Source organism: Zosterops lateralis (assembly GCF_965231275.1).
Source record: "Zosterops lateralis genome assembly, chromosome: 2".
Taxonomy (NCBI): Eukaryota; Metazoa; Chordata; class Aves; order Passeriformes; family Zosteropidae; genus Zosterops; species Zosterops lateralis.
In genome coordinates this window covers 100,820,285-100,842,791 of record NC_139763.1, presented here as the reverse complement: position 1 = coordinate 100,842,791, position 22,507 = coordinate 100,820,285, and the positions used below count along the sequence as shown (strand labels likewise).

General features: G+C 46.8%; 1 protein-coding gene across 1 annotated transcript in view; it reads left to right on the top strand.

Annotated features, from left to right (window-relative positions):
• Nucleotides 1-22,507, top strand: part of CLPB (ClpB family mitochondrial disaggregase) — a 70,134-nt gene that overhangs the window by 6,829 nt on the left and 40,798 nt on the right. The window contains exons 3-5 of the mRNA XM_083884621.1: nucleotides 6,606-6,692; nucleotides 17,299-17,402; nucleotides 21,546-21,674. Coding sequence (XP_083740747.1) covers nucleotides 6,606-6,692; nucleotides 17,299-17,402; nucleotides 21,546-21,674 — 320 coding nt within the window. The remainder of the gene's footprint in view (nucleotides 1-6,605; nucleotides 6,693-17,298; nucleotides 17,403-21,545; nucleotides 21,675-22,507) is intronic.

Genomic DNA, 22,507 nt, shown 5'->3' with positions numbered 1-22,507 from the left:
GTTCCCAAGAGGGTGAGCGCATCTGAGAGTGTCCCCCCACTCTGCAGTTAAACAGTGACATATTGGGATAGGGCTGGGGGAAATGTTTAAGAGGCTGAGAGAAACAGAAGCTATTGTTGTTGCAAAAGTTCAAGTTTCCAGCTTCCTCTTCCTCCACCTGTCAGGATGGAGTGCTGGGCATGCTCCCGGCACTGAGCACAAACTCAAACATGCCCTCTGGGCTGAGCAGTGTCACCGAGTCAGTCACCCAGAACCCCAGTGGCGGGGTGAATAGGAGGCACATCTGTCCGGGGGCAGTGGGGGGAGAAGGCTCATCGCTGCCGACGTGGGCTCTTTATCTCTTCTGCGGGGATCAAAGTGCTGAAGCCTTGGGAGCTGCTGTCTCCAGCTAAAATAGGGCATATGCACAAAGCACTGGGTGCTGCTCTGCCCAGATTCCTCCAGCAAATTCCAGAACAGACGGTGATGTTCATAGAATCAGGGAATCACAGAGTGGTTTGCATTGGAAAGGGCCTTAAATCTCACCCAGTTCCAACCCTCTGCCATGGACAGCAATACCTTACAATAGACCAGGTTGCTTCAAGCCCTGTCCAACTTGTCCTTGAACACTTACAGGGGCAGACACAGCTCCCCTGGCTAGCCTGTGCCAGGGCCTCACCACCCTCAAAGGGAAAAATTTCTCTCTAATATTCAATCTATTGCTGCCATCTGTCAGCTTTCTGCCCTAAAACCATTAAAAAAAAAAAAAAAAGTTTAATTGAAATCTCTTAAATATGACTACTTCCTCAATCAGAAGCAGCACCAGCTCTGACTCAGGGTTCTTTTTCTGACCAAGTCTTGAATCGCAGAATCCCAGAAGAGTTTGTGTTGGAAGAGACCTTTAAAGGTCATCCAGTCCAACTCCTGCCATGGGCAGGGACATTTTGGTGGCACCACTGCAGTCAAGGAACAGTTTGTTATTTGAGAAACACTGGAAATGGCGCTAATAGAGCTGTATCCATGTGAGAAACTCCTTAGGAGGTGAGTGTCCTGGATCTTACTTGGTTAAAATGTGGATAAACATCCTAAACATTGATCAGAGGATTTTATCTAATTAAAATAAAATACTCCTGCTGGTAAATACATTTGGCTGTCTGGGATCTGAGCAGTGGTCGTGGCTTTATCGATTGTCATATCATTAAATCAGGCGGAGAAAAAATAAATGATGGGCCTGAAGACCCTGAACATAAAGTTCAGTTGTCTGAAAATCTGTTAAGTTGCTGAGCATCTTGAAATGATTTAACAAAAAAAAAAAAAAAAAAAAAAAAAAAAAAAAAAAAAGCAATACAACTCCTAAATGAAATGTCAATGCATATTATGGTAGATGATGTGATACAAGTAATTCTCTCACTGGGCTCAGTGATGTGGAATTCCAGATGCTTATGATGATCTAGATTCCTGAACGGAAAACTACTTGACTGATCCTAATACCTTTGCTCCAAGCCTATAACCTAATCTCACAGGAGAGGCTCCAGCATCCTTCCTGTTGGATACTCAATGATTAAACAGTTTTGACTGCCAGACTAGGATGTTTTTCTTTTTTTTTTGTCTTTTTTTTTTTTTTAATGCAGATAATTCATTATTCAGTATGTTCTTCCAGTGTTTCTGTAGAGAAAAAAAGCTTTTCAGTGAGTTGATAGGTATTTTTCAGTGGCTCCAAAGTGCCTTGAGAATTCTAAAATCACAGGATGACAGAATGGCTTTGGCTGGAAGAGACCTTAAAGATCATCTAGTCCCAAGCCCTTTGCCATGGACACCTCCCACTAGACCAGGTTGCTCCAAGACCTGTCCAGTCTGGCTTTGGACACTCCAAGGATGGGGCATCCACAGCTTCTCTGGGCAATTGGCCTCACCAACTTCTCAGGGAAGAACTTCTTCCCAATATCTAATGCAAATGTCTCATCTTTTAGTTTAAAATAACATCTTTTTGTTTTAAGTAAGGGCTGATGTTCTGTCCTTTGTCTCAAAGGAAGATGCTGAGGAGTTACACTGCAGGTCCCATTTATGAGAAAACAAATGTAACAGGAGAAGGAGGTTGACTTCACACTGACATCATGCAGGGTTAGATTGTATATTGGCAAGAAATATCCATCCACTTGGCTGCCCCATCCCTGGAAGTGTTCAAGGACAGGTTGGATGGGGCTTGGAGCAACTTGGTCTAGGGAAAGGTGTCCCTGGCCGTGAAGTGGGATTGGAACTGGATGATCTTCAAGATCACTTCCATCCAAACTCTCCCATGAAATGTTAAAACTCATGATAGATGAAATTAAGACTGACCCTTTGCAGCAGAGCAATCCAGTGGCTGGCAGAAGGTGACCAGGATACTTTCTCTGCCCCTTTAATGTAAAATCATATAAATACCATGGTCACCTGCAAACGGGCCTGATACTTTGCAAAATTATATCAATTAAACTCTACTGAGGATGTTAATCAGTGGTTGGCATTGGGCTTTAAGGCTTTTATTGCCAGGAGAAGTTCCTAGCCTGAAGGGGTTTGTGTGCCTCCATCATGGCATAGCTGATGCCTTCTTACCTGCAGTTTTGGTGTTAGGGTTACCTTGCCCCTTCTGGGCTCCTCTTTCTGACACCTTCTCCCTTGTCATCAAGATGCCTTTATTTCTTGGATTTTCTGTGGCTAGTAGGCTGTCACAGTGACACACTGTAGGAAGGGGCTGATGTGAGTGTTACTGTCTTCAAAGGACTTTCAAATGCCTGAGTAAATACAATGAAATTCACAAATAACTTGGACATGTTAGTCCACACCACTCTGAGAGACAAGTGGAAGGGGATTGGGCATCACAGTGTCTGGGGAAGGATTTTTGGAAGCAGTTGGGGTGAGTGATGGGGGGAGACAGTAGGATCTCTGCCATTGCAGCATCTTGGCCAGCATCCTGAGCTCTGGTGCTGGTGGGAATGGCTCCTTAGGGTCTGGGGGAGCTGGGTGTGGGGTTTGTTCCTGCAGTGGCAGCAAGCGAGCAGTTTTCCAGCTGAGGAAGCAGCTCCCTGTGCAGAGGACACGGCACACATGGTGGCACAGATGGAGCTGGGGTGTGGATTTCTCCCGCAGGCAGTGTCCTTCCAGCTGGAGCAGGTGATGGTGTGACCAGCAGTGGCCGTGGGTCTGAGTGAGGCTACCTTATCTCTGTTGTGAGTGCAAACACCTCTGTAAGCGGAGCTGCAAAGGGAGCTGATCTGTGCAGATAGCAATCTGCTATCCCCTGTGTGGCTGGGCACATCCACCCTCAGCAGCACGGAAATATTTCTCCTTTCACAGGGATATTTCTCCTTTCAGCATTCAGTTGTCTGAGAATGCTCTTCAGGCAGCAGAACTGGCAGCATGCTCTTAACATTCACTTGCAGGGATGTGCTGCTGGCAGAAGGAGAAAGCATAAGGATAATTTTACAAATTCTTCACAGAAAGGGTTGTCCAGCTCTGGCAAAGGCTGTCCAGGGCAGTGGTGGAATCCCCAGCCCTGGAGGGATTTAACAGATGTGGATGTAGCACTTGGGAACATGGATTAGTGGTGAGCTTGGCAGTACTGGGGGAATGTTTGGACTCAATGGTCTCAGAGGGGCTTTTCCAACACAAATGATTCCATAATTCTATACCATACCCTGTGGGGGGGCAAGGCTGCTCTTGTGCAACTCCCCAGATGAGTTTCTGGGCCTCTGGATAATGCAGGAGCTGCAGCTGGACCAGTGTTAACCATGTGCAGGGCTGTGTAGATCCAAAGCCCCATAAGACTGTATGTGAACCATCCCTGCTCTCCATCATGCTGCTGGGTGGTTCTTCAGGTATTAAACTGCATTAAAAAAATAAATTAAAATTGGATCTGGTGTGGATTCAGTGTGAAAATTTGTTCCTCAAGCATCATACTTCTTTGGACCAAGGTCATGTTGTTGACCTGCCAGATAGTTTGTTAGCATTAAACTTTTAAATTGTAACCCTGGTAAAGAGAGCATAAACCTTCTGTTGGTGCTGTGATCATTTACAGTGCTCACAGCCTCATGAATCGCAGTTGGGAGCTACAAATGAAGGCTGCCAGTTATTATTCTAGTCTTTCACCTATTAGGTCTCTGTCCAAGTGCGTGATGAGCAGTTCAGAGCATTCAGAACCACAGCACTAGTGCTGGCCACTCTTCTGTCAAAAAAAGGTGGTCAAATTGTCCACCCAGATGCATTAACTGTGTATCATACCACTGCTCGAGTCAGAAGAGTTCACCAACATGCTTCTGTGTAGAGCTTGGCTAAAGCCACCTGCCTGTTGACTCTCAAACCCCACTCTCTGTCAAATAAGGCAAATAGTTCAGCTGGAGAGGAATACAGGCTTTTTATTCAGGTGATGTTTATCTGGCTGGTTTCTGCAGTCAGTGGGGTGAACTGCATTCAGCTGTGTTCAAGATATCAGCCAAAGTTCAGGCAGTGGTATTGCTGGTTGGGAGTCACTTTAGGATTATCGTACCATGTATCATAGCATTGAAGGGTTTGGTTGAGAGGCAGCTTCAAGACCATCTAGTTCCCACCCTTCTGCCGTAGGCGGGGACACCTTCCACTAGACAGTATGCTGGAAGCCCTGTCCAACGTGGTATTGGGCACTGCCAGGGATAAGGCAGCCACAGCTTCTTTGGGCAACCTGTGCCAGGGCCTCACCACCTTCACATCCAAGAATTTCTTCCTGATATCCCATCTAGCTTGGCCTTCTTATCAATGGGAAGCCATTTCTACTTGTCCTGTCGCTCCAGGGCCTTGTCCAAAGTCCCTCTCCAGGTCTTTTGGAGCCCCTTTAGGTGCTGGCAGGGGCTCTAAGTTCTCCCTGAAGCCTTCTTTTATTCAGGTTGAACACTCCAAGTGTCTCAGTAGATGAATATATTTGTTCTTGGGATAGGTTTCTAGTGAAGTGGGATAGGTTCCTGTGAAGGTTTCTGTTGAGGTGGAGGAAGGTTGGCAAGACACCCTGGATATAGCTGTGAGTGTTCCCTGGACCAGAATTCCTGCTTTCCTTTTTTTTTTTTTTTTTCAACTGTAAGAAGAGGAATTTGGTTAATTTACCTCCTTTTCACTCACTCCAGCCCAGCAATCTTAACCAGCTGAAAGCATTGCCACTAGAGCAGACCAGGAGCAAGGAATTTGAAAAGGCTGTCTGAGTTCAGATGTACCTCTCCAAGTCCTTAAAAAGGTGATCTGACCTGTTCAGTGCATGTAAGCTGTCACACCTGACCTCGACTTCCTTGCCTGGGGTTCTGAGCAGAATTTCAAGACTTAAGTGTGGTGCTTGCACAGGTGGAACATGGCTGGTGCGTTCACTTGTGTCTCTCCCAGCAGGGAGTTTAGTGACAGCTCTTCCCTGTTACACCTGTGTGGAGGATGCACTGTGCAGGGACAGCCTCACCCAGAAAGGAAGATGGAAAAGCTTTAATTTGTGAAAAGAGAAAAGGATAAACCCAGGGGCAGAGAACTGCTGACTCCTGCATAGTCCACCCTGCTTTCTAAAGCCTTACCCATAGCTGCCCTGTCTTGATACTGGCAGCACCTTGCTCCTGCAAGAAAAAACGGGTTTGTAATCATGGATTTGGTTGTGTTGAGGCATCTTTTACACAGGCAGACAGTGGCAGGACAAGGGGAAATGGCTTTAAACTGGCAGAGAGGAGATCTAGATTAGATATGGCAAAGAAGTTCTTCCTTGAGAGGGTGGTGAGGCCCTGGCATAAGATGCCCAAAGGAACTGTGGCAGCCCCATCCCTGGAAGTGTCCAAGGCCAGCTTGAATGGGGTTGGAGCAGCCAGGTCTAGTGGAAGGTATCCATGCCTATGGTAGAGGGGATGGAACAAGATGGTCTTCAAAATCCCTTCTAGCACAAACCTTTCTATGATTCTATGATTTGAACATGCAGGGTTTAGTTTGTCTCATTTAACTTGAGCACTGTAAAATTTGTGTCTCAGTTCTGAACTTCCCTTCCTTTTGGTGTGCAGAGAGAACTATCATTTCATACTGTCTGGCTTTGGTGTCTGTTTTAGGTTGGGTTAAAGTATCTGCTGCAAGAACCTGTCCCTTGCCATTATCTTGGAAAAGCTGAGAAAATTTTGGAGACATGAGGATAGTTTTGTTCCTAGTATTTTTAAGGGTTGTCTTATTTGTTCTTATGCTGTACAAGAAAACTGTAAAATATCTGTAGGTGGCATGGGCTTTGGAAGTCCACTGAGCTTCTTCTGAAGCCTAATGGGTGCTTTGCAGCCAAAGGGTGCAAATGTCACTGGAATTAGGGTTTAGCAGTTTTGCTGCTGATTGGTTCTTCAGGAATTAGACTGAACAGAATAAATAAACAAACAAACAAACAATACAGATTTTGGCATTGCACCCTTTGAAAGGAGTGGGATTGCCATCGCCTGGATGTTTGTTTAATTTTGGTCATCTTTGAGAACTGTATGTCAACTTCACATCGGGTCTTCTGGGCTGTGCCTGGAGCAGGTGCCTGCACAGTAAAACATTCTGCTTTCCCTCATTAGCTCCGGGATGCTTGGGGTGCTCTCTTCATATCTGTTTCCTGACCGTATCTCTCCCCTCTCCAGGTTGTTGGAGGAAGGCGCAGATGTGAACGCAAGGCACAAGCTTGGTTGGACGGCTCTCATGGTGGCAGCCATCAGCAGACACTCCAGGTTTGTGCATCTCACATCGTGGTGACTCACTTCAGCCTTTTTCTGAAGCCATACTGAGCTCTGTAGAGAGTTCCCGTAAAGTTTGGGATGTGTTTTGGAGCTTAACCCAAGCGAGCTTGTCACTCTCCTTATGCCCAGTGTGTGGTGTGACAGACCAGGGCAGGCTGCTCCCAGTCCCAGGGATGTGACAGCTGAACTGATGGTGCTGTTCCACAGCAGCTCTCAGGTTTTGCCATGGGTTTTGGCCATGCCTTTGGGATGTCATTGTGGTGGCTGCCCCACCAGCCAAAATCGCTCCTGTAAGAGCTGTCCCATCCCTTCTCACCAGTGAGGCTGTAGCTGGGGCTGAATGCTGTGCCCTTGCTCCACAGTTCCCATGATAATCACTCTGGCTTCTTGTAACCTTTTAAAGACACTCTTAAATATATTCAGTCTACAACTAAATTCAATTAGGGTTTTTTTTTATTTAAGGAAAAAAAAAAGAGAAAAAGAAATCCAATTTTGGCAAATGTGGGACAGACGGGAGAATGAGCTTTGATGTTACAACCTCTCAGGGATGCTTTACTTAGTCACAAGTTCATAAGCAAAAAAGCCTAATTACTTGGGAAAACACAGGATTAAAGCAGTGCACAAAGGCTGAATATCCGCTCTCGGGTGACACTATTCCAATCCATGTGCTGAGTTCGTGTGTGGTGCAAACTTTGATGTGTGCTATGACAAGCTGAAAATCGTGACCTCCTCAGGGAGCTCCTTAAAACAGGCCCAGAGGTGGGGGCTTGCCAATGTTTGTTTAACTTTGATGTCCGAGCAGCAACGGGCCCTGTTATTTGCCTGTCCACGAAGGGATGGGCTTGGGAGCCTCCCACCTTTCCCAGTGGACAATGGTCAGCAGCAGAGTGTGACGACTGTTGACCATTCCGAGTGACTGGTGAAGCAGAACAGGACTTCCCGAGTTGCAAATGCTAAGGGGAGACAGGGAGAAAGGCTGTTCATGGGACAATAATTACCTAAAATCAGGCCTAAAATCAAGTGGAAATGTTAATGAAAGCATCTTGACAGTAAAAAATGTGTGGACCCCAGGCTGGTCCCTGTTGAGAGGGTAGAGCCATCACCATATCTGTCTTTGTTTTGTACCTGGCCAAAAGAAAAAGGTTTTGACCGTGTCAGGCAAATTCTGTTTATTTTTCCCGCATTTTAGATGAATACTGGCTCAAAGTAAAAATTAAGAAGACCTTGAATACCTGAAGCTCAGTAGAACTTGTCTCAATATAGCACAAAAGTAATTAGATATTGTTGGACTTGATGATCTTAAAAGTCTTTTCCCACCTTTGTGATTCTGATTCTATCCTTTATGGAGGCAAACATAAATGCAAGCCAGACTTACTCCATATGTAACAGCTCCAGCATTGTGCCAGACAAGTTTTGGCCCTCAGTCCTGTTTCTAGAGTTGTAATGTCCACAGTGCAGAGGGGGAAATGCATTGAGCTGGAACATGACAGAGTTTGAAATTCCTTACAAATAGTTTCCTAATGGACCTTGTCCACAGGGTGAACTGTGTACTGAAACTAGATGTTTTCGCCAGGGTGTGCTGGGGAAGGGAGGAGTCAGAGCCACAGGGATGATTTTGTTTGTAGAGTGTGGTCCTCCTGTAGAAGGTTATGCTCTAAATATGCTTTCTCCATCTACGGCAACTGATCTCAGAGTTAGGATCATGGGTTGGAAGGGACCTTGAAGATCATCCCATTCCACCCCTCTGCCGCGAGCAGGGACACCACCCACTAGACCAGGTTACTCCAAGCCCCGTCCAACCTGGCCTTGGATGCTTTCAGGGATGGAGCTGCCACAGCTTCTCCAAGGGGCCTGTGCCAGGGCCTCACCACCCTCTCGAGGTAGCATTGCTTCCCTATATTCAATCTAACCCTGCCCTCTGGCAGTGCAAAGCCATCCCCCTTGTCCAATTGCCTGTGTAAATCCACTGGATGGAATGGATTTGAAGTTGTTACCACTTTTGGTCCTTAGCTCCTCAGGCCAGCAGCCTCTAGAGAGGTCAGCTGGGCTGTCCCTGGCTCATAGGTGGCTGAGCAGGACCTACAGATACTGTTTGCCTGCAAAAAGATCAAGATCATTCCAGTATTTAACTTACTGGTTCTCTCACCACTTTCTCTTTAACAGCTGTTGATACCTGCACAGGTTCCTCAGCATGGTTTTGAAGGCCAGGGGTGCTGGGAACTGAGACGAGTGTTTTCAGCTAAGAAAAAGGAAGCCTTCATCCTCAGATTACTGCCTTTTCAAAGGTGTTTTTCAGAGAAGGACGTCGTTTTCAGTCTCTGCTGTGCACTAGAGATTTCTGTGACCTGTCCTTTAGCTTTGTCATGTTTCTCAATTTCCACAGCCCTCACTCTTCCAATTAGACAGCCCCAGTCCATCTGTTTAATTTAATTCCAGAGGCACTGCTTTAATGATTTCTGTCAGTTGCCATCAGCTACAAGATGAAATCCAGTGTGCTGGAAGGCAAGTTTGGTGTCCATCTTTTCTTTTTACAGCAAAACAATGATCATCTTCTTCCTCTTGGAAATGTCTTGTATCCAAAATGTGGGGAGGCATTAAGAAGCATTCTGCAATATTCCCTTTGATAAGTCTTCAAGAGGAGGCTGATGTCTGCCTGGGAGAGGAGTTACGGTAGTGGATCTAGAGGTGACAGACATTTAGGGTTCTTTCTTTACATGAGACAGAGTCAACCTCCAAATTATTTGGCTCCATGATGATACAGGTTGTAACTGGGTCGTTGGCTAAACATACATCAGCTATGACCATGTTTACAGCAGCAAAGGAAGGTTTTATGTTGAAAATTGCTGCAGGAATTACCATAGCATTGGCATATTTTTAGTATTTAAGCTTTAATTAAATGCATACTCAAAGCTTTGTGGGGTTTGTGCATTTGTTAAAATAAGCAATACAGCTACCATAAATGAAACCCCAAAGCAGGTAGGAGGGTAGGACTTTAGCTGTATGTCTGTATTTTGTAGCATAGTGACCTTTTCTATATCCAGTTATCAGCTACTCTGGTTTTTATCCTTTCCACAGAAATAAAGTGACAGTGAAATATCAAGTCATCTTCTCAGCTTCCTCTGAGGTAGAGAACTACTTGTGTGGTAGGGGAAACTAAGGCACAGAGCAGCATGGAAAGTCTGAGTCCCAGTGGGATAAGTTTGAGTAGTTCTAAAACACTGGAACCTGCTTCTGCTCCCATTCAACTGGGCAGCAATTCTGAAGGAGGGGATTGGAGCATGAGCATGAGTCTGATGAGGAGTGGCTGAGGGAGCTGGGGGTCTCAGCCTGGAGAAAAAGAGGCTCAGGGGTGATTTTCTCACTCTCAACTCCCTGACAGGAGGGCAAAGCCAGATGAGGGTCAGTTTCTTCTTCCAGGTAACAAGGGACGTGGAAAAAAGGTAACAGCCTCAAATTGTGCTATGGGAGCTTGAGGTTGGCTGTTAGGGAAAATTCCTGAGAGGAGCAGAGACTCAGAGTCGTCCCCTCCTCTGCTGCCCATGCAGTGGGATCAGCCCAGGGCATGGGTTTCTGACAGTACACTGTCAGGTCATGTTGAGCCTTGTCTTCCTGTTTTGTTGGGGGATTTAGCCTTCAAATTCCCTCAGGTCTTCCCCACATCATCTACTCATCATTTTCTTTTTGCAGCTTTAGCTTCCTGCACACCCTTTCTTCTTCTGCCTTCCTCTTCAGGTCTGGATCTCTTTGCATTTCTTCACATTTGCTTCTCAACACCTTTCTTCTTGGAATGGCCAATGTCAAGTGACTCCTCCCTGAGCCTCAGCTCGCCTTTTCCTGCCCTGCCTTTCTGTGTAGATCAAAGGAGCTGTGGGTCAAAGGTTCTCCCATGGAACCAGAACCAGCAGGGCTTCACCCAACATGGCTTTGTCCCATCCCTCACCCTCCTCCAACCTTCCTTAGGGAGAGGAGTCAGGAAGTAGTTTGTTCCTTGCCTCCATGTATGCTGCTGGGAACTGTGCCTTGTCCACATGTGCATTGAAGATGCTGTGTGGCTGTTGTACACTGGTAATGACAATTCCTCATGCATAGTGATATTCTAGTGGGTTTGTTCTGAGATTGGTGAAGGGTGACTGATCTGGATCTGTTCCCTGTCTACAGGCAGTGACATGATGAACTGATGCAGTCTTGTTATCTATATTAGATACATACATCTGTTCCATGGGGGTTTTTTCACTCCTTTCACTTTAGGCAAGTCATTCAGAGCTATTTGCAGTGGAGCTGGAAAAATATCTGAGTACCTTTGGAAGAAGGTATGGCCCAATGTATCACCTGTCAGAGAGCTGAGGATTTGGGTGTGGGTTTCAGCTGTGATGACAAAACGTTTGGAGGGCCTGATCCTACAGACAGGGGCATTGGCTTTCAGCCACTCCCTTTTTGGGTGTTTTTGATGAGCAGTGACCACTTGTCTGTTTCTGCAGCTGTTACTCATATCTCTGCCTTGGCAGCACCCCCCCCCCCCCCCCTCAGACCCCTGGGCATGAGCATTCCTCTTTTCAGGGATGAGCACCATTTGATGTCTTGCAACTCAGGCACAATGTGATACCATCAGTTTAGCAGGTTCCTGCACCTCTCCAAGCCACAGAAGTGGCTTCTCTTCACATTTTCTTACTGCCCCAGGCAGGGAGCAAGGCTTCTAACACTCCTCAACTCCCTTGTGTGCCTTCACTGTTTCTCTGAAAGATGATTCACCCATGTCACACTCTTAAAGAAAACTGAACAATAACAATTACCACCCTTCAAGATTTTTTTTTCCATTTTTTTGGATTCCATAGTCCCTTTTTATCCCTTTTTGAGGAGTCAGTAATTTTTATCTGGGTTAATAATAACACATCACAGCGTGAGGAATTACTGTGGCTGCCTGGCTTTCTGTGCCGTAGGTAGATATAAACGTGCTCGTGGGAAGGACACATCCACACTTATTCTCATTTGAGCAACAGTTCCTCCCAGGCCTCCTGCTGTGCTGAATTTTACACAGTTAAGATATAACCACACAAGGATCTTCTTTGTGTCCAGGCAGGACATGTGGCTCCCGCCAGAGCTCAGGGCAGCCGTGTATCAAAACCCACCCAGGCGTTTGCATTGTGCTGATAACACACGGTCATGGGGATCACGAGGCTTCTTGGTTCACCAACCCCAGCTGCCGGCGCCTTGGCCCAGGCACAACGTCTCTCTTGACGCAGCCACAGTCCCCTCCCACCATCTCACCATTGATTTCCCCACCCCTGTATTGTATACATGTATTTATTTATTGAACAATATGTTAGTCCGGCCATTACAAGCAGAAAGCACTTTTCCCCAATCGATTGAACTGCCCAGCCAACTCTAGCTCAGCATTGCCCTCTGAGTCATCACCAGGGTCACTTTGGATTTATATTCATGCTGATGAATAGGCTCTGCCTCTAATCCAATCAAAACTTGATCAGCAAATTAAAACTCGGCTTGTTGAGGCTGTTGAGCACAGGTGAGTTATGGAGGGAAGCTGGAGCAGCCCAGCTGAACAGTGACATCCCACTCCTTCTAGGATTTGGCGTGGGGTGTTGTTTTGCCCCAGCAAGAGGAGGAGTACAAAAAGTGTATGGGCAAGAGAATCCCTCATTGAAACTCACCCATCATGGGATGGTTTGGGTTTGGCAGCTCATCTCGTTCCAATCCCCCTGCCATGGGCAGAGACATCCCCCACTAGACCTGGTTGCTCCAAGATCCATCCAGCCAGGCCTTGAACACTTCCAGGGATAGGGCAGTCACTGCTTCTGTAGGCAAGCTGTGCCAGGGCCTCACCACCCTCACAGGGAAGAATTTCTTCCAGTATCCCTTCTAACCCTTCCCACTGACAATGAGAAGCCATTCCCTCTGTCACTCCAGGCCCTTGTCCAAAGTCTCTCTCCAGCTCCTTTGGAGCCCCTTTAATCACCTGATTTTACAAGTCCTTCCTTTTTTCCAGGGACATTTACATGCTTTGCATCACAGTTCATTTACATTTTCATGGCACTCTTACTTTTCCTACAGGGTAATTTGCTTGAATGTCCCATTACCTGCAAAATGGATAGGCACGATCAATAGCTGTTATTCCAGGAGTCTAGCAGGACAAGTGCCTGGAGGGGTCAGCACATCCCAAAAGCAGGAGATATGATTGGAAGGAAGGCTGGATGTGTGATGTGTTATTATTAGACTAGTGCCAGTATTTTGGCACAGCAGATTTTGCCAGGAAGTTATGATATCACTTATGCTTATTATTAAAATTGAGCCTCCCAGCCATTGTAAGAGCTATGGAAATGTTTCTTACCCCAGGGAATATGGTGCAGAAGGTAATTCACAGGGAGAGCAGAGCAGTTCTGCCACCACCACCTGCTGCATCACTCTCAGACCACCTTGCATCTAGCAGTTGTGGTCCTCTGCTCAACTTCTCACAGAAGGTCACTTCCCAGAGAAGAATGCTGAACGTGTAAGCAATGGATGAAAAGGATAGGGCTTCCTGAGTATCTGAGAGCACATGGAGGTACTATCTGATGGAGTGCCTGGGAAGAGCCCTCATTTCAATGTAGTCACTGAGGCCACAAAAGGCAGATGGGTGGAGATATCAGGAAAATGGCAAATCTTGTTTTACCATATGACTCAGTACCTGTACCTCACTCATGGGCCACAATGTTGTGGATTGAAGTCCTACAGTGGGGCTTGGGATCATTTCCCGTAAAATGAGGCAGATTCAGGGACTTTAAGGTGTATCATAGCCTGTGGGCTAAAATTGAAGTAGAGGGATCTCTTTGGTAGTGATAGCCATGAGAATGGGGTCCCAGAAGGATGGTTTGACCAGATCAGAACCTGTGTGCCCAAAGACTTGAGTGATCCGTGAGGCTCAGCTGCCTGGTGGGGATGCTGGAAGCCCTGATTGCATGAATCACAGTAAGTCAGTTCTAGGGCAAGATCATCAAAGGCTTAATTGCGGCACGTGATTTCTTGCCTGAAGGAGTTGTCCAGCCCTGTCACAGGCTGTCCAGGGCAGCGGTGAAGTCCCCATCCCTGAAGGGATTAAAAAGCTGTGATTCCATGATTCTGTGATGGTTTCAGTAGGTAGATGTCCATCTCTAGCAGCGTGGAGGTTGTCAGTAAAGGTCTGATGAAACAACAGGACAGAACCTCTTCCATCCTGCACCTCCTGCTTTCATGAGACCTCCTCTTCAAGGTCTTTGATGCAGTTCTCTTGATGACTGGGTTGACCACAGTAGCACCAAGTATTGGAGATGCAGGCTGTTTCCAGAGGAATCCAGCACTGGATTCCAGAAGAGCTTTGCACAGATCAGTGACCTGTTGTAGAGCTTTCATAACTAGAAAACTGGATGTGGCAGATCTCACTCTGTTCCACGGTCTTTGACAAATGGCACGGTGCCAGACAGATGCCAAGGGTAGGTCTGACTTACCTGAGGACCAGAGGTGGGAGAGCCTGGGCTGGTGGCCTGTGGCTACATCTCCTCTGGATGTCCAGGGCCACAGGCTCAGCCTCACGGGGCTTTTCTTGCAGCCAGGCTGCTTCCTTGCTTTGCATTTTGCTGCAGCCATAGAGGACAGTGGTAAAAATCTGAGCTCTGAAAGAGAGGTGGGAGTGGAGCTAGGCATGGTGAGTGGCCCTTCCTAGAGGTGCTGAACAAATTTCAGGATACATTTTGTGCCCTGTGCCTTATCAATGCTCCTAAGGTAGTCCAGAAGGATTTATAGATAGATTAGTTACAGCACTTGTACATGGGATGTCCTCACTGATATGGGCAAGGAGCAGTGTAGCAAGACAGTGTAGACATGTCTTCTCTGAACATGAGGCAGATATTTGGATCAGTGTCTTTTCCCTGGCACCACATTGCCTGTTCTCAGATGACTGAAAAGGGGAAGGGTCATAATTGGAAATTGCTGTTTGCAGAATAAGAGCCAGGACTTCTCAACCTAAATATTATAGAACAAGTGACATTGTTGAAATATGGATATAAATGGAGTACAGATGTGAATGAGCTCTGTATGCTCACAGGGATTGCCTGAAAGCAGAGTGGAGCTGGGTGGGGGTCAGTCTCTTCTCCCAGGTAACAAGTCATAGGACAAGAGGAAACATCCTCAAGTTGCACCAAGAGAAGTTCAGGTTGATGTGGGGAAAATTTATTCCCTAAACAGGTTGTCCAGCGCTAGCACAGTCTGCCCAGGGGAGTGGTGGAGTTCCCATTCCTGGAGGGTTTAAAAACAGGTGGATGTTTGACATGCAGTGTAGTTTAGGGGGAAATGGTGCCTAAGATTTTTAGCTTTCTATATTTTTCATATATTTATGGCTGTGTAGATTGCTAAAGCATAGCTGTAGCTTCTAGTACTTTTCCTATCTTTCCTCCCTACATTTAGGAAAATAAGCTAACCTTATAAACACGTTCCTAAGTATTGTTTATTCTTATTCTAAGAAGAGAACCAGCTACAAGGACATCCTCTTTTCCAACCAGAATCTGGACCAGACATAAAAAAAGTGGGGCAAAATAAACCTCTAGATTGCTTCCAGTGGAGCAAGACCCCAGGAATTAACCAACTAACCTTTTAATTGGACAGTATATGATAAGTATACTAATCAACTAACCTTATAAGAATTGTAGAATTACTATACCACACTTTTCACCACATTGTGTACCTGAAAGCATACAAGTAACGATTTGCTTTTGTAACTCTAACATTGTTGGAAGGATTTATTCTGTTTTCTGGGTATCACTAAGCTTGACAATGCTGGAGGAACAGTTGGACCCAATGGTCTTAGAGGGCTTTTCCAACCTAAACAATTCCATGATTCTATCTCCTGCCCCCAGTCCTGGTGCCGTGCTTACTGCAGGTGACTCTGTCCATGGTGAAGAGTGCACCAGTGCTGGTAAGGAGCTGGCCTCTATTATACCATGCTCAAATAATAAAATAACCACCTTTGATTCTGCTAATGCATTTATAGGGAAAATGGAAGAGGAGCTTAAGTTGAATTCCAGATGTGACTTGACAAGCCACAGCCTGCAGGTACATGTCAGGCTGCGGCGCACATCGCTGTCAGCCTGTGAGCCATGTCACTGGTGATGAATGCTAACAGATGAGTTACTGTCTAGTTGTCATGGGAAGCCTGCACGCTGGAAAAAAAAATTAAGAATTAACTGGCTTCAAGCTGCTTTCAGAAGGAGTGAGAAATCTAATTCTGGCCTGATGATTGTTTGGATTCAGAAGCAGAGAGTGAGGACTCCCACACCAAAACTGCCTGGGCAGTGTGTCCCATGTGTTCTGTCCTGCTGCAGTAGGTTCATAATGTTCAACATTTGCTGGCAGCCCAAAATCCAGCATGTCCTGGGCTGATCTCCAGCTCCATGGGCAGCAGAGCGAGGGAGAAGCTTCTGACCCTCTGCTCCACTCCGCTGAGACCTGCAGAGCTGCATCTGGCTCTGGAGTCCAACATCAGAAGTATGGGAAGCTGCTGGAGTGAGTTCACCATATGCCAAGGAGATGCTCCAAGCTCTGGAGCACCTCTGCTCTGGAGACAGGCTGAGAGGGCTGGGGTTGTTCAGCCTGGAGAAGGGAAGGCTTCAGGGACACCTTAGGGCCCCTTCCAGTGCCTGAAAGGGCTGTAAAGTTCAAATCATAGGAATCACAGAATCACAGGATTGTTTGGGCTGAATGGGCCTTAAAGCCCATGTCAGTCTACCTCCTGCCATGGGCAGAAACACCTGCCACTGAATCAGTTTGCTCCAAGCCTCAGTCTGGCTTGGAACACTCCCAGAGATGGGACAGCCACAGCTTTTATGGGCAACCTGTGCCAGGGCCTCACCACCCTCACATCCAAGAATTTCTTCCTCATATATAATCTAACCATGCCTTCTGTCAGTGGGAAGCAATTCACATTGTCCTGTCACTCCAGGCACTTGTCCAAAGTCCCTCTCCAGGTCTTTTGGAGCCCCTTTCAGCCCTAAGGGGCTCTAAGGTCTCCCTGGAGCCTTCTCTTCTCCAGGCTGAACACCCCCAGTTCTCCCAACCTGTCTCCCAGAGCAGAGGTGCTCCAGCCCTCTGATTATCTTCAGAGCCTCCTCTGAACTGCTGACTGTGGAAGTTGTTTGCACTTCTTGTGGCAGGATGGCACCTTTATTTCAGAGGTGCAGGTGCTGTACAGTTGCCTCTCAAAAGTGATGTAGTTTTGCTTCCCTTAGTCTGCAGTGTTACAATAATCTTCCTTTTTGCAGGGACAGAGTTCACCTTGGAGCCAAGTGTCTAGGAATATGCCTTGTGCTAGGAGCATGTTCTGGCCATGTCTCCTCAGAAGGATTGCATATATCTAGTGTCACCCCTTCTTCCACTGCCTCCCCCATCTCATTCATTTTAATGTATGCTGTTGAAGCTCTATTTGTTGAAATGTTCAGTTATGGTTGTGGGTTAACTTCCCTGGTATGTTAACATTCCCAGAAGTATTTGAAGAGGGCTTTCTGAACGCTTCTGTTTCTGAAGGGCTTCAGTTCCTCATCTACTACTTCTGCCTTACTTTCCTTCTGTTTTGTGACAGTGTGGTAAAGGCTCTGCTCACAGCTAATGCAGATCCAAACCTTGGGGATGATTTCAGCAGTGTGTATGAGATTGCCAAAGAAAAAGGCCTCCATTCCTTGGAAGGTAAGATGGTTTGTGTATAGCTACTGACATTTGCTTTTCAGGTCCCAAAATTTTGTTTCCTGATCTGACCTCATGGAGTTTTTTTAGAGCTTGTTTCATCTTCCTTCATTTAAATGCAAAGTAATTGATGGTACTTGGGTCAATGTGTGTCTGAAGAGGAAAGAAGCCTTACATAGATATTATAGAGAAGCAATCCTTCAGTTTACCATAGATAAACTGGTTTTATATAGCCCGGGCATAATACAAAGTCATAGATAGAAACATTCCATTGACTCACATGCAGCCACATCTTGGAGAAGGAGAAGGGAGGGTTCAGGGCAGTGCATTCCACAAGGAGCCTTAATCCAGATCTTATCAGGAGCTGTGAAATGCAGGCAGGCTTGGCCAATTGAAATAAAGCTGAATGATGTAAGTGGTTGCAGTGACTACTGTTGGGTTTGGGCAGACATCAGTACCAGCTCTCAGCCCTAGATGGCTTTCCATGAGAACAAGGTAATTTTCTGCAGAGTCACGTCATCTCATTATGGATATTCTTGGCAGATCTGTTTCCACTCTCACCCCTTCATTATCCTCATCACTGGGATGTTGATGCAGACTCAGAATCATAGAATCATGGGATGGTTTGGGTGGGAAGGGACCTTTAAAGCCCATCCAGTCCAACCCCCTGCCATGGCATGGATACCTTCCACTAGGCCAGGTTTCTCAGACACATGCTTTGTTTGTTCAGGCCTATTTAAATTTCCCAGACTGTTTACACTTTTTATGACAATAAATGGTGGTAAAATTTTCTTGGATTTGTGATTATCAGGATATGTCTGGATAGTTAGTGCCCAGCTGTGCTTTGGAGCAGCAAGCTGTGTGTTCAGAGATTCTTCTGTTCCCCAAGCTGGCAGGAATGATAGTAGGACTCAACCCCCCTAAAATGTCCCTGTCTTTCCTTCCCCATTCCAGAAGCCTTTTCTCTATCCAAGCACTGTGCTGGCCTGCCAGCCTTACCTCTGGGCTGGCAGACTATGGGATATTTCCCAGACATCCCCCTTGCCCCTGCCAGAGCCCAGCCAGCCACTGGGAGTTGGATTCCCAGGTACGACTGCATCCACAGTGGCTGCTTTTGTGTGCTCTGACTTGTTTGGAAGTTAAACCTTGTCCCAGCTGCACTGAGTGGAAAATGGGAGGAAGCCGCATAGTTTGTGCAGAGCCTCAGTCTGCACTGCATGGTTTCCAGGGCCTGAGTCATAGAGTCATAGAATAGAATCATGGAATCATTTTGGTTGGAAAAGCCCTTCCAGACCATAGAGTCCAACCGTTCTCCCAGCACTGCTGAGGCCACCACTAAACCACGTCCCCAAGTGCCACATCCACATTACTTTTAAAGCCCTCCAGGGATGGGCTGATGGTGCCAGGGTTTAACAAACCTTTCTGTGAAGAAATTTTTCCCAGTGTTTATCCTGAACCTCCCCTGGCACAGCTTGAGGACATTCTCTCTTGTCCTGTCCCTTGTTCCTTGGGAGAAGAGCCTGACCTCCACCTGACTCGACTCTCCTGTCAGGGAGTTGTAGAGGTTGAGAAGGTCCCCCCGAGGCTCCTTTTCTCCAGGCTGAGCCCCCTCAGCTCCTGCAGCCACTCCTCACCAGACTTGTGCTCCACACCATTCCACAGCTCTGTTGCCCTTCTCTGGACATGCTTCAGCACCTCAATGTCCTTCTTGGAGTGAGGGACCCAGACTGAGCCCAGGCGTAGCCTCAGCAGTGCCCAGCACAGGGTCACTTCCCTTGTCCTGCAGCCATGCCATGGATGCTGTTGAGCCACAGTGACATTATCCATGGGCCTGTCTGTGCTTTTGACTCAGTGCTAAGAGGGAAAAGATCTGTGAAAGCCTAATGAAGGTGTAATATTTGAACCTTTCATAAAGCACAGGTTGAGTTAAGAAGATGGAACAGTGAGGTGACAGCTTTGACAGGGCGTTATTCTGTATTTTTAAAAGCTCCCTGCTCTCATCCCTCACTGTGATCCACCCGTGCAGCAGACCTTCTTCTTAATGGGAGAGAGAGCATACATAGATCACATCCCTATAGCAGGGAATGTAAAATGTATGAAACTACATTAAAAAATGAGCAATAGAATGCCAATACATAATGCATGTACATAGACTTTATTTAAGATAAAGTATATCAACCAAGAAAGTTAATTGTTTTTGTCTGCATTCATCCCTCGCTAATGTTATATATTTTGGGGTGAAGAAAAGATAAGGCCACTCCATGAGAAGTTGCATTAATTCTTTGGTTGACATGTTTTATTAAAAAGAATAAATTCAGTTGCGTTTTTAAAAAGAGAGAAACTGCCTTTGTTTTTTCTTTTTTTTTTTAGACATTTACATATTTTGTGTATAAATATTTTTTCATAAAAACATCCAAATCGAGAGGGTGTGCTCCACAACCACTGCACAAAATATATTACAGACATTTATATGGATGGCAGGAAGGGAGACAGAGGGCTGAAAATTTCCAGGCACCCAGTGATGGATGGTGGACGAGGCTTCCCCTGACGCTTTATTGAGTTTCCGATGATTATCTCTCTCAGAGACATTTTTTACAGATGACGGCCGAGCTGTCACAACGGACCATGGGGGAAAAAAACCCAACAATAATAACACTTTAATCTCTTTACTGCGCTGCTCCCTAGTATCTCAGATTCATCTTCCCTGACGCACGCAGTTCATTATCCTGCTCCTCCCTGGGTAGGAAATGACGACAAATAAATAAATATACATACTCACCCTGTGTGCTTGGAGAAAGGACCCAGGGAAGGGAAGGAGCCAGGGCATTAATTGATCTTCCTGGAGGGACTGTGGTTCATTAGTGGAGAGACTGGGCTCGGACAGCATCAGGTATTCATCACAGCGTTTCCCTCTCCTGAACTTTTCGAATCTCCTGGAAATCTTTTGATGGCTCTTAGGAGGGACTTGGAAGAAGTCCCTGTGGCCCACCCACTTTCTAGCTCTCCTTGCTTTGCCATAGCACAGTATAGGGTGCTCAGAGCACTTAGAAGCTCTTTCTTTCCCTGAATCTGGGTCTGCTGAGTTTTGGGTACAGACCCTTTCACCAAGGATCTGGACACACCTCCAGGAGCAGAATTTGGCCCACCAGGTGGGTGCTGTTCATTTGAATGGAGACAGCACACACTAGTCCCACCATCACTCATGCTCCATGGTGGGACAGGGTATTTATGGGGCTTCCTCTGGGCAACCTGTGCCATTGCCTCACCACCCTCACACGGAAGAATTTTTTCCCAATATTCAATCTTACCTGCCCACTGTCAGTTTGAAGACATTCCTACTTATCCTGTCACTGTCTTCCCCTGTAAAAAGTCACTCTCTCTATTTTTTTTTTTTTTGCGCTGATGACTAAAGCAAAGAGTTTAAAATCCATGTTTTCTAAAGCCTGAACCTTAGACCAGCTACAGGAGAGCAGGGGTGCTGCAGACCCTTCCTGCATAGCCATGCTCTGCTGAGGCACATGGACTTATGTGCTGGAGACTCCCAAAATCAGGAATTTGCTTGAAGGTCAAGCCATAATGGGGCAGTGTTCTCTCCTGTCACAGCTTCCCTTCTGTTTGCTAAAACCATTATTTATATTAGATACTGGGAAGAAATTCTGCCCTGTGAGGGTGCCAAGGCCCTGGCACAGGTTGCCCAGAGAAGCTGTGGCTGCCCCAGCCCTGGAAGTGTTCAAGGCCAGGACAGAGCTTGGAGCAGCCTGGTCTCGTGGAACATGTCCCTGCCTATGGCAGAGCTTTAAGGTCTCTTCCAAGTCAGGCCATCCTGTTACCCTACAATAAATGGTTGGAAGAAAGCTTGAGAAAGCTGTTCTCCACCCATCTCCTCCCCTGCCTGGGTGCTGTGTAGGCAGTTACTGGGATATATGGAAACATGGTGTCCTTACCTCTACCACTGCTCAGTGGAGTGGGGACAATGGCCAGCAGAAATCCCCACTGGGCTCCTGGTGGTCCCAGAAAAGGCCACAAAGCCCTTAAGAAGCTTCCTGCCTGGTGAGGGGTGGTGGGTCCATGCTGCTGCTGCACATCCAGACGAGCAGTTCTGTAGTTGTCTCAGTGAGCTGAACTTTCACTCTTTGTCCCCCGCAGTCCTTGTCACCCGGGAGGATGACTTCAACAACCGTCTTAACGTCCGAGCCAACTTCAAGGGCTGCACGGCTCTGCACTATGCAGTTCTGGCTGATGACTACCTGACAGTCAAACTGCTGCTGGATGCAGGTGAGTTCTGTAGTTCCACCCAGCACATGGGCCAGGAGCACTTCCAAGTCAGTGCATTCCACAGAGTGGTCAGGGTCAGGTTCAGACAGACTCTGTCACTGTCACAATTTGGTGTGATTTGCTGTTTGCTTTCATCTCTTTACTTTTTATTTTCTGTGTTGCCGTTCATTTCCCAGTGTTTTTTTTTCCATATGCTTGTGGTGGTTCCTCTCACCTTAGTCACTGAGTTTTCCCTTTCCTCCTGCAGTTCAGCTGCCAGAAAATTACAGAATCCTAGAATGGTTTGTGTTGGAAGGAACCTCAGAGATCATCCATTTCTAACCCCCTGCCATGGGCAGGGACACCTTCCACTAGACCAGATTGGTCCAAGCTCCATCCAGCCTGGCCTTGAATGCTTCCAGGGATGGGGCAGCCACAGCTTCTCTGGGCAACCTGTGCCAGGACCTTGCCACCCTCACAGAGAAGAATTTCTTCCCAATACCCCATCTAACCCTGCCCTCTGCCAATGGGAAGCCATTCCCCCTTGTCCTGTCACTCCAGGCCCTTGTCCAAAGTCCCTCTCCAAGTCTTTTGGAGTCTCTTTAGACACTGGCAGGGGCTCTAAGGTCTCCCTGGGGCCTTCTCCTCCAGGCTGAACACCCTCACTGTCTCAGCCTGTCTCCAGAGCTGAGGGACTTCAGCCCTTGGAGAGCTTCTGTCACCTCTGTCCTTGCTCCAGCAGCTCCACGCCCTTCTAATGTTGGGAGCCCCAGAGCTGGACTGGGTGCCCCACATGCCCCCACTGGTCTCTGCTTAGTATTTTTTTTGTTTCTCTCCTGCAGTATTTACTTAGG